This window comes from Glandiceps talaboti, chromosome 17 (genome assembly GCF_964340395.1).
Source record: "Glandiceps talaboti chromosome 17, keGlaTala1.1, whole genome shotgun sequence".
Lineage (NCBI taxonomy): Eukaryota > Metazoa > Hemichordata > Enteropneusta > Spengelidae > Glandiceps > Glandiceps talaboti.
In genome coordinates this window covers 5,721,791-5,734,141 of record NC_135565.1, presented here as the reverse complement: position 1 = coordinate 5,734,141, position 12,351 = coordinate 5,721,791, and the positions used below count along the sequence as shown (strand labels likewise).

The 12,351-nt window shown below is 34.8% G+C and overlaps 1 protein-coding gene across 1 annotated transcript in view; it reads left to right on the top strand.

The window, feature by feature from the left end:
• The window catches only part of LOC144448448 (uncharacterized), a 16,033-nt gene extending 5,165 nt beyond the window's left edge, over positions 1–10,868 (top strand). Inside the window, exons 4-12 of the mRNA XM_078138698.1 lie at positions 71–259; positions 990–1,164; positions 1,997–2,110; positions 2,991–3,088; positions 4,476–4,541; positions 5,912–6,088; positions 7,780–7,875; positions 8,966–9,052; positions 10,427–10,868. Coding sequence (XP_077994824.1) covers positions 71–259; positions 990–1,164; positions 1,997–2,110; positions 2,991–3,088; positions 4,476–4,541; positions 5,912–6,088; positions 7,780–7,875; positions 8,966–9,052; positions 10,427–10,510 — 1,086 coding nt within the window. The 3' untranslated portion in view covers positions 10,511–10,868. The remainder of the gene's footprint in view (positions 1–70; positions 260–989; positions 1,165–1,996; positions 2,111–2,990; positions 3,089–4,475; positions 4,542–5,911; positions 6,089–7,779; positions 7,876–8,965; positions 9,053–10,426) is intronic.
• The last annotated feature ends 1,483 nt before the right edge of the window (positions 10,869–12,351 follow it).

Sequence of the window (12,351 nt, the reverse complement as noted above, 5' to 3'; positions counted from 1 at the left end):
ATGAAGAACTGTTAAGTACTATAGAATTTTTATAGCTTGGGTATTTACAGAGTTTGTATTACTCCTACAGCGTCCAATGAGATTCCTTGTTGAAAAAGATCTACTATCAAGTGGTGCTAAAGTGACTTGTATATGGCTGATAGAAGGCAGACAGCTGAGACAATATAATGTACAGGATACCCAGAAAGAGAAAGAAGGGGAGGGTGAGGATGAAATGGAGGAGGAAGAGTTACCTGAAATATATGAAAGGACTGACAAGGTGATGTACTCTACCTATTGTCTTAATTCTAAATTCATTGATTTAAAACAATTTAAAAAGAAAAAAAAATTGTATGTCTGTAATAAGACCTAATGAAAAAAATTGTGTGATTCCGATTACACTCAATTCTAGAATAGGTTGGGTAGGTAGATTTTTTATTTTTTATTTTATTTTTTTGATATATTTTTTTTCATGTGTCAATGTCTACATGTAGTTCAGGTAGTTTTGTTTTCAGTTGAGTTGTTTTCCATACATGTACATATATGGTTTCTGTGTTATTGGTTTCTTCTCATCAGATGTACAACCATTATACATTGGAAGAACAGTTTTATATTGTCTTTTTAAGTTGATGTCAGTTTCCGCATCCACTATTTCTTGCCAGACTTCACAATTTTAGTATGTTTTTCGTGAATACGTAAAGAAAAATTTAGAATTGGCAGTGAAAAGCTAAATGGGGGTCGGGTAACCAGAACCAAACAATATTTTTTTTAGGCCTTAGAGAAAAATTGACAAAATAGTGCAATGGAAATATCTCATTTAGATTTATTGTACCATATCATGTGTACAGATACACAAATGTGTTTACCATCAGGTGGTTTAACAATATAATAAATAACACAGTCATTGTATCTAACAAAACCACTTCAAAAAAAATGTTTTAGTTTCAACTAGTGTGGCTTTAATGTTTTTTTTTATTATAATTTCATAACATTTGTTTTCTGTTTTGCAGTTTTGTCCGTACAGTGGAAAAATAAAACATCACTACCAAGCTATCGACACAATTCCCTTAGACACTGATGAAGTGAATCCAAGTGGGAGTAATTCTGATGTAGATGTAGAAGCAGTCGAAGTGATATCATGGGATGCACCGTTTGAAGATGAAACCAGTCCACAGTTGATGCCTGGTTTGTACACTCTTTCACTCTTTTCATGTGCTCATGACCATGGGACAGAAGTTTTCTGAATTATGAATAGCCTAAAGTGTGTTAATCCCTAACACAGATTTGGCAAAATGTGTGTGTCCCCCTAAGACACCTCAAATACAAGTTAGAAAGTAGACCCCCCCCCCCCCCCCCTGTGATGCTGATTCCAGAAATAACATTGAAAACAAACGTACAAAAGGCAAATATAGAAAGGAAATAGAGGTGAATAAACTTTTATAAAGCAATAGCGTGGAACAAATGTCATATCTTAGACTCATTTCTGCTGTGAAACAAAATCTTGTGTGAGCCTCCCTAGTTACTGTCTAGGTTTTCGTAGCATGGCACCCTAGAAGACCGACTGCTATGCTTCAACTATGTGCACTGATGTGTACTTTTATCACAGCAGCCAATTAGATATTATCCGCCAACATTTTTTTTTGTTCAGCTAAGGAAGGAAAATGCAAATGACCTATAGTAAGGGGCCTTGTCACTATGACTCACTAGACAAGTACCGTAGTGACAACCTTTAGGTTACAAGTATTTACCGACTGAATGCAGAAAAATAGTGGGGAAATAATATGATATAATTATACCTCCTCAAGCATAATTTATGAAAAGTTGAGAAAAATAATGGTTGGAATATGTTGACTCATATTTACAGCACAGTAGTGATGCAGATAAGGATTGCCATGATGTAAAATAACAAGGGTATATAATGTATAATCCATATTTTCTGTTCAAAGATAACTTGGCTTGGGCAGAAAGCAGCGTGGTATAACATTTCTTATTTTCATATTTGTTTTCCCTATTTCAGAATTATTTGGAGCATTTGCTGGTGGATTAAGAGGAGTGTTTGAAATTTATCTTCAGGCTCTCCTTAGCACAGCCTTGGATTCAGAATTCCTGGTTGGCATCTATGAGGAAAGAGGTGAGTTTAAATTTAGAATTCCCAGTAGTTGCCATCTATGGGGAGAGAGGTGAGTTTAAATTTAGAATTCCTTGTTGATATCCTTGAAAAGAGAGGTGAGTTTAAATTTAGAATTCCTTGTTGATATCCTTGAAAAGAGAGGTGAGTTTAAATTTAGAATTCCTGGTTGATATCCTTGAAAAGAGAGGTGAGTTTAAATTTAGAATTCCTGGTTGATATCCTTGAAAAGAGAGGTGAATTTAAATTTAGAATTCCAAGTTGCCATCTATAAGGAAAGAGGTGAGTTTAAATTTAGAATTCCTGGTTGATATCCTTGAAAAGAGAGGTGAGTTTAAATTTAGAATTCCTGGTTGATATCCTTGAAAAGAGAGGTGAGTTTAAATTTAGAATTCCTTGTTGGTATCCTTGAAAAGAGAGGTGAGTTTAAATTTAGAATTCCAAGTTGCCATCTATAAGGAAAGAGGTGAGTTTAAATTTAGAATTCCTGGTTGGTATCCTTGAGAGAGGTGATTTTAAATTCAGAAGTCATTCTTAGTGAATCTTGATCTTTGCATTGTCTATACAAATTTGCAAGACAATAAGTTATTATTAAGCTAATTATCCATACATCTTTGCATAGGTTATATAGTGCAAAATCTGAGGCCAATGAATTATATCAGCATTGATAACATGTTACTTCAAATAACCAGCATACTCACTGATATCAGAAATGACTACCAATTATCAGCTGATCTTGCATTACGTTGTCAGTGTAATAAGACATTAAGATATACTGCTGTACATTCAGATTGATCAGGGAATATTATAAACGATGGATGCTGCTAAAGTTGGGAATTTTTTAGACTGTCCATAAAACTAACTCTTTCCTTTATTTCAATAGATCCATATTTTTTACCTGCTGTACAGAAAGTTGACAATGATATCGAGGACAGGAAATGTTTTTTAGTTAAGAGTAAAGCCTGGGCACCTAATTTTAAAGTAAGTGGTGGGTTTGTGAATTCTAGGCATAGTCTTCCAAGCTTTCTTTTGATGTTTTCCTGCATTGTGGTTGTTTTATGTGAACAATTACTTGTTCTTCATGTACGTATAAGAAATGTCCATGTAATTAGCTGTTAAATTGCAAAATAATCTAAATTGTCTTGGATAAATTTGCATTGCTTTGTCTTTTGTTAATTTATAAATTCAGTGTTCTCTCTGACGGTTTTGAGGGGTGCACCATAGCCACTCCTCTGTTTTCATCGACCACCCTCTGTTTGTGGGGCCACCCCTTTATTCCTGTTGGCCACCCCGCTTTTTTTGCCATGATGAATTACGTTGTTATTGAAGTTTTACATTTTTGAACTGAAATTATTTCTTTACACTTTTGTGTTTTCTCATTTGCTTAATAGATCATTGTTGAAAATGGGAATTTAATTGATTATAAGCCCCTTTTGGTGTGAAAACATTTTTTTTTTCATTATCAAATGCCAAGATCTGAAAATGTGTAAATTATATGCAAATTAATATGTAAATGAAGCCATCCCTTTATTTTTCAAAATTGTGAAAAATCCTGTAATTAGAATCTGTAGGTCACTGAGTGTGTCAGTTTTACTTACCTGAAATTCATTGTTTTGTTGTGATTTGTTTTTATGTCATATATTTTATAAATATCTTTTATGTGTGTGTCTATCCTTGTCGCTAGGAGTGCTATCTCTGTCGCTAGGGGTGCTATATCTGTCACTAGGGGTGCTATCTCTGTCGCTAGGGGTGCTATATCTGTCTCTAGGAGTGCTATCTCTGTCGCTAGTGGTGCTATCTCTGTCGCTAGGAGTGCTATCTCTGTCGCTAGGAGTGCTATCTCTGTCGCTAGTGGTGCTATCTCTGTCGCTAGGAGTGCTATCTCTGTCGCTAGGAGTGCTATCTCTGTCGCTAGTGGTGCTATCTCTGTCTCTAGGAGTGCTATCTCTGTCACTAGGGGTGCTATCTCTGTCACTAGGGGTGCTATCTCTGTCGCTAGGAGTGCTATCTCTGTCGCTAGGAGTGCTATCTCTGTCACTAGGGGTGCTATCTCTGTCACTAGGGGTGCTATATCTGTCACTAGGGGTGCTATCTCTGTCGCTAGGGGTGCTATATCTGTCACTAGGCGTGCCATCTCTGTCACTAGGGGTGCTATCTCTGTCACTAGGGGTGCTATATCTGTCACTAGGGGTGCTATCTGTCACTAGGGGTGCTATCTCTGTCACTAGGGGTGCTATCTCTGTCGCTAGGGGTGCTATATCTGTCACTAGGTGTGCTATCTCTGTCACTATAGGGGTGCTATTTTTATATGAAATTAGTGTCAATCTGATAACTAAAAAGATGTAAATCTTGTCATTGTTTTTCTTAGAAAGCCATAGAGAAGTATCCAATGATAAAAGTGACAGAAGAAAGTACTGATTGTGGACGTTGTCAGGTGAGGAATTAGGAATCGGTGTTCCCTCCAAGGTGGTGTAGTGAATTCTATGTCAATGTTTCTCAGGATCTGACTCACCGTACATGTCTATGTGTTTAATCCAGCAAAATAACTCAAAATAACTATAAACAAATCTATGGATTAGACGACAATCACAACAATGCTGATTGTAAGATGGAGAACCCACAGAGTGCATTTGAGCAAAAATTGTAATTATTATTATAATAATTATGTATTGCTTACTTTGATAAAACAGATGGTTAAAAGGTTCCTTCTAATTTAACTGTTAAAAGTATAGTAAAGTTATGAATCGCAATTAGGCCTAACAAAACAAGTTGTGTGGTTCTGATTACGCTCAATTTTAGAATAGATGGGGTAGGTAGATTATTTATGTTATTTTAATTTATTTTTTTTTGTATGCGAGAGTCTAGTTCAGGTAGTTATGTTTTCCCTTGTTTTCCATATGGTCACTGTGTTATTGGTTTCATCTCATCAGATCTACAGCCATTACAGATTGCAAGAACACTTTTATATTGTCCTTTCAAGTTGATGTCAGTTTCCATATCCACTATTTCTCGCAAGACTTCACAGTTTTTGCGATTTTATTATTTCTTACGTTAAAAAAGTTTAGGGTCGTGTGAACAAGTAGGTGGGGTCAGGTAACAGAAACCAAACAATTTTTTTTTATTTGGCCTTATCACCAACATGTAGTCATACACTTACTTTTTCTTTTCTTTTTTTTTCATTTTCAACCGACTGACACACCCATCATTTTTAAGGTGTTATAATGAGAAACATAGCATTAACTAAGGCTGCTCTAAATGATGACAAGAATTATCAAGAAAACTCAGAGAATACAATCTTGGTTTAGTAATGAATCATGTATCTATTTTTTAAAATAGCCAATCAGAATTATTCATTTATATTTGCTCTGCCAGAAATTAAGCATACAATACAATCTGCTAAAATGAAATAGGTATAAAGCCCCTTGTTGACCAATTTCCCTCAAAGTTTTTTGTATCTCTTCAAACCATACAATATGAAAGCTTGTTCCTGTTTTTTTAAAAAATAATAAACGGAATTTTTGGGTTTGCTATCTTGTTTTCAAGGAAATCAACACTCTTCCCATAGCGTGAACACAACTTTTGGTGGCCATTTTGGATGTTAAATGGGTTAACTGTAACATAATATTTAGCCCTCTATTTGAAGTATTTCCATGGCAACCCCAGATTTTTTCATGGTTTTAACCAAGAAAAGATTTTTAGTTTTCTTAGAACTAAATAACAGTAAAAGTTTGAGATTGTTGATTCCTAGGTGGCATACATGTAATGCTGTTATATTTTGTTAATGTACTTGTTCTTAAAAATCAGGCCTGTACCCTGAAGGACCGCATAGGGACTAGGGCAGTAATATTGCATGGTGATCCTTACAACAGAAAAACACTGGAAGACATTGACAACAGTGACAACTCGGAATCAGATTCAGAATCAGATATAGAATTGTATTCAGATTCAGAATTAGATTATTATCCAGCAAGGCATGGAAAGGTGAGTTATACTGTGAAAGAGTTTTCAATATCTTGAATACGCATTTGGTGTTATTACCGTATGTATTTTCAAATCGCAATTTTTTTTTTTACAGAAAGGCACTTTTTAGCACAACTGAACTGTGGTCCAGTAGTGCTATAGCCATTGAGAAATGTCTGTTAGTATGTACATGTGTGTCACTGCATGTGTATGTCTGACATTGGATTTCAGTTGTGCACATTGCTATCAGCAGTATTTTTCTGTGTTTTGTGTCAGCAAGAAATGAACAACCACTCTGGATATTACATGTATACCTTACACAAGCCAAATTGTACCATAGACAGTGGTACACAGTGGTACACTGTCTATGATTGTACACATTCAAACAGAAATATGGCATTTGTAATCTGGTACTTTTACATCACCATTTCCATGGCACTCAAAATATGAGTCAAAACAGTAAAAATTGCCGTAGCTTTCTCAATTTTTATTTTTTTTGCCCGACTGGACAAAGTCCATGGAGGTACTACATTGGTCCATTGTGTAACACCCTTCACCAAATATCAGGTGCGATAGTCTGCATGTGCACATCAATTTGTTCCAGGACCTTCAAATGACAGCCATTTTTGTTGTAAAAATTCACTCTTTGCCAATTAACACTGCAAGCATAATAGATAGAGACATCTTTGTTCCATGACCTTCAAATCATTTTTTTAATTGCAGCCATTTTTGTTGTAAAAACTCACTTTTTGCCCATTAACACTGCAAGCATAATAGATAGAGACTTTATGCATGGTTACAGACATTCACTTTACTAATTACCAGATATATACATTATGCATGATTACAGACTTTCACTTTACTAATTACCAGATATATACATTATGCATGGTTACAGACTTTCACTTTACTGATTACCAGGTATACACATTATGCATGGTTACAGACTTTCACTTTACTGGTTACCAGGTATATACTTTATGCATGGTTACAGACATTCACTTTACTAATTACCAGGTATACACATTATGCATGGTTACAGACTTTCACTTTACTGATTACCAGGTATACACATTATGCATGGTTACAGACTTTCACTTTACTGGTTACCAGGTATATACTTTATGCATGGTTACAGACATTCACTTTACTGATTACCAGGTATATACATTATGCATGGTTACAGACTTTCACTTTACTAATTACCAGGTATATACATTATGCATGGTTACAGACATTCACTTTACTGATTACCAGGTATATACATTATGCATGGTTACAGACATTCACTTTACAGATTACCAGGTATATACATTATGCATGGTTACAGACTTTCACTTTACTGATTACCAGTTATATACATTATGCATGGTTACAGACTTTCACTTTACTAATTACCAGGTATATACATTATGCATGGTTACAGACTTTCACTTTACTGATTACCAGGTATATACATTATGCATGGTTACAGACTTTCACTTTACTGATTACCAGGTATATACTTTATGCATGGTTACAGACTTTCACTTTACTGATTACCAGGTATATACTTTATGCATGGTTACAGACTTTCACTTTACTGATTACCAGGTATATACATTATGCAGCTGCATTTCTTTAGTAAATAGATTTGTGTGTTCATTCAAACCCAGCAGAGCTCCTACTTCGATTTGTCTTTACTGATCACTGACTATTGTTGCACCTAACAGGAATTTATTGCTGGACGTTTCTGTGCCGATAGATCTACGTTGTATCACTTGCTGCATCATTTCAAGTTAGCTACCTTCAAAGAGTGTCGTCACATGGTATGGTTACTAGTTATCATTCAATCTGTACTTGCTGTAACTGGGGTATCATTTTCGACATCTATTTCCCCGAGGGTTATTATGCAGCAACTATTTCGTAAGGCTGAAAGCTGAATGAAATAGTCACTACACAAAAGCATGATGATAATATGACTTCTAATATTCAAATAAGCCCAGGGTATAAGTGTTTCTAACCAGTGGCAGACAATTATGATTATTAATGAGATCATTTATGAATATTCATAAATGATCTCATTAATATTCATAAATAATCTCATTAATATTCATTGTAAATGATCATATGCATCCCTTACACAACTCTTTTGATAAGGTCACATCTGGACGCCATTACAAACCTTTTACACATTATTTAGCTTTTTACAATGTAATGAGTTTAAAACACAGACTTGTTGTTTATTGTTGGTTTTTCAAGTAGGAAGCCCCAATGAAATTGTTTTACAAATTTAAAAAATCCAAAATAAATACCCAATCCTCATCCATATGGCTATACTTTAAAATACTTAAAAATACCAACTGTTCATTTGTATACAGGCATACAATTATGGTTTTGGTATTGTGCTGTGCTGTAGTGTAAATATATGCAAGTAATCACTGATATACAGGTACACTGTACAGGGTAGTTTTAGTTAAATCGATTATCTGTGGTTAAATCAATGTTTCTAATGACCTACCAGACACTATATTTCTTCAATCTAGCAGGATTTAACACAAATCACAATGTCATTGATTTTCACTGGCCACCTTGCAAGCATGTAATGTATCTGAATGAAAATTATTTTATTCGTTGCTGAAATTTGGGACTTTAAAATGAATGGTTCCAAGTTTTTTCTGTTATTTCAAAGTTATACAGACTGTTAGTGTATGATTAAAAATTGAAAGTGTCACCAACATGTACAAATAAACTTACTTTTTTTTTTACTTTTAACCGACAGACCTACCCATCATTTTAAAGGTGTTACAATGAACGACATAGAATTGCCATCCTAATAATACATGTTTATAATTTCATTTATATATCACTTAGCACGAACATGATTTTATGTGACTTCACTAATTTTGTACTTTTTAGGTAGAATTCCATAGCTTGGTAAGGCCTAAAATGAGAGATGAGGACTTAATCAGTGTAGTCCTAGAAGATAAATCCTGGATTGATTCGGTAAGTTTTACATGTATGACAGAATGGCATGAAGTTTGAGTGCCAGTGTAGCACACTTTGGGTATTTGCACAAGTGTGTGCAGTGTACTCTCCGTCCATGCATGATGAAAGTGGCAAAAGTAGTGCAAGAAAGAATTTTACGCTATGGAGCTAAGATCAGTCCAACTACAGAGTGATGTGTACACTGTGAAAAGCCAAGTCTTGAGGAAAGTAGCAAGTTAAATAATGAACAAGACACAGGTTTCACGAAGGATTAAGTAGAAACTTTTATTCAACGCTTCGGCTTTACACAGAAAGCATTCTTCAGGAATAGAGCAATGTAGAGGTGTGTGTTGCTAGCCAGGTAAAAGCGAGTAATCTATATATCTAATAAAGAATGCAAGCATGAGTGCAAATACCTCAAGCATCCACACCAGCATTCACACATGGAGTTCTTTTATTTAAAAAAAAAATTATATACTGGTGTATAATTTGGTGTACATAGAGCAATTGATAGTTCATTTGCATATAGGTATGCAATAATGTTTTCTGTGTTGCACTGTTGTCTACTGATATATGCAAACAATAATGAAAGTAATAAGTGATCATGTAGTCTGTACCGGAGATTTCGTCTTAGCTTGCAAATCTGCTATTAACGATTATCAAGATCAGTGAGACTGATTGCAAGGTTTCATGTTGAGATAGACACAATAAAGATAATACACAAACATCCTGTACACGGTGTCTGCTCTGTAGACACAATAAAGATAACACACAAAATCCCTTACACAGTGTCTGCTCTGTAGACACAATAAAGATAACACACAAACATCCTGTACACAGTGTCTGCTCTGGAGACACAATAAAGATAACACACAAACATCCCTTACACAGTGTCTGCTCTGTAGACACAATAAAGATAACACACAAACATCACTTACACAGTGTCTGCTCTGTAGACACAATAAAGATAACACACAAACATCCCTTACATAGTGTCTGCTCTGGAAACACAATAAAGATAACACACAAACATCCCTTACACAGTGTCTGCTCTGTAGACACAATAAAGATAACACACAAACATCCCTTACACAGTGTCTGCTCTGCAGACACAATAAAGATAACAGACAAACATCCCTTCCACAGTGTCTGCTCTGCAGACACAATAAAGATAACACACAAATATCCCTTACACAGTGTCTGCTCTGTAGACACAAGCATTTGTAGCATTTGCAAGCTCTGACGAAAACTCCTTTAATAATATTCATTATAACATTTCATTTGAATTTGAAATTTCATCTCAGGACCTCAATGAGATAGTCATAAGGAAAGATTCAAAGCCATGGAAAGCAGGTAGACAAAATGTTAACTGTACATTCTTTTATTTTACAGGTGTTTTCACATTTGGAGCATATTATGGACCGTGCATGTAAATATACTACTGATGGAAAAAATTATGCACCGTCATATTACTAATCAGTTACTCCTGTGTCATCATCTGAAAGTGCAGTTATTTTAATACTCTAGCCTCTTACCATTAATAAGTGTCAGAAGAGTATACAGTACAATCAACAAACGTTAATGACATTGACCCAGGCTTGTTGTGATAAGACCCCATTGGTCATGAGTATTTTGCTCAGCTAAATGAAGAAATGTATAGCGGAATAACGTCTTAGATTAAGTATCATCTATTTTTCAAAGAAGCCTGTAGACCAAGACAATTTGGACAGCCAAAATAGCAGACATTAGGCTAAAATAAGAATTGTTTCTGTTTCAGAAAAAAAATAGTTGCATGTAGGTATGGGGTGTGCTTTATTTTCTGTATCAGTTTTAATCTCGGTACAAGTTTAATGTTATTTACATATATCAATTTACTCAGTAAGGAAATAAAAGTTACATTATAATGACTATAATTTGAAAGCTGTTAGCTGAAGTTATATGTATAGAATAACAATGATAATCCTTATGAGATGCTATAATCCAAGTTAAACACGCACACACACACACATACACATACACACACACACACACACATACATACATACACACACACACACACACACACACACACATATATCAATGGAAATTTTCCTGTGTTGATAAACCATTGTGTTGAACAAATGTTTAATTTATATTTGTGTGTGTGTGTGTGTGTGTGTGTTTTGTGCTCTGGTTATCCATGTTAGGGGTGAAATTAATATTTCAATATAGGAAACAAAAATTAAATAAATGTTTTAATAGACCTCAGACCCCCCCCCCCCCCCCCATTCCCTTCAAACTAAAGTGGCCAAAATTGATAGTTCAGCCAGCCTAATCAATATGTAGTAGTATAGTACAATGAATACAAGGCCAGTGTGTATTGAAAAAAATGATCTTTTGTTAACACTTTATTGTCTTTGTAACATGCTGACAGCAATAACAACAACAGTAGAAACCAGTATTTGGACAACTGTGAACATTCTGCTATGATCTCATGGATGGCCTCAAAAAATACTTTTATAGACAGCATTTCCCTGTTGTTTTTTAATATTGATCTCCCACAGCTTGTTTGTAGTTTGATGGATTTGTGTGAGGAGAACATACGCTGGGACTGGTCAAATGACTTACCAAAGTTACCACTGTCCCTAACTGTCCGTCGTCCGATCTTGGGTAGACAGTGTGTATGATGAGTTTTAGTATGTAAATTTCTTTTGTCATACCTATTCAAATATATCTATATCTTTGGCAAAGTCATAACAGGTGCAAATATTCTTCATGTCTTTTAAGAAAATCTGTTGACAAATTCCTAAAATTGCTACTCCTACAATAAATCATTGATACCAGAACCAATGAAACGATGTATACGTATTCAGAAACTCATCAGTGGCAATTCTACGTTTTGAAAATGGCAAAAATATTCTAACAAAACCCTGTACACTGGTGAGATCTGTCTGACTTCAAGGAGATGATGTCCATCAGTACAAATCAGAGAGAGTTGTGGGTAAAATATTGTACAGTGCATACATCTGTTCTTGTTTTGGTGAAAGCCCGGTTATTATATACACCGGCGATGTTCATTTGTCTACAATAGCTTATCTATGTACTACAAATTCGAACGATAATTATTTATAACTATGGTATTTGGAATTATGTGTAATTAATGTTTTTTTTATTTCCTTGGTGTTTTCTCTTTATTATTTTCATAACATTATATGCGGTTAAGAATTAAATATTTGGTGACTTAAAACGTTTAGAATTGGACGATCGACAGATTACTAATTTGTGGATGTTTATCGCGTTCGAATGTCATAGGTCAAGTTAGTTAACCATAATAATTA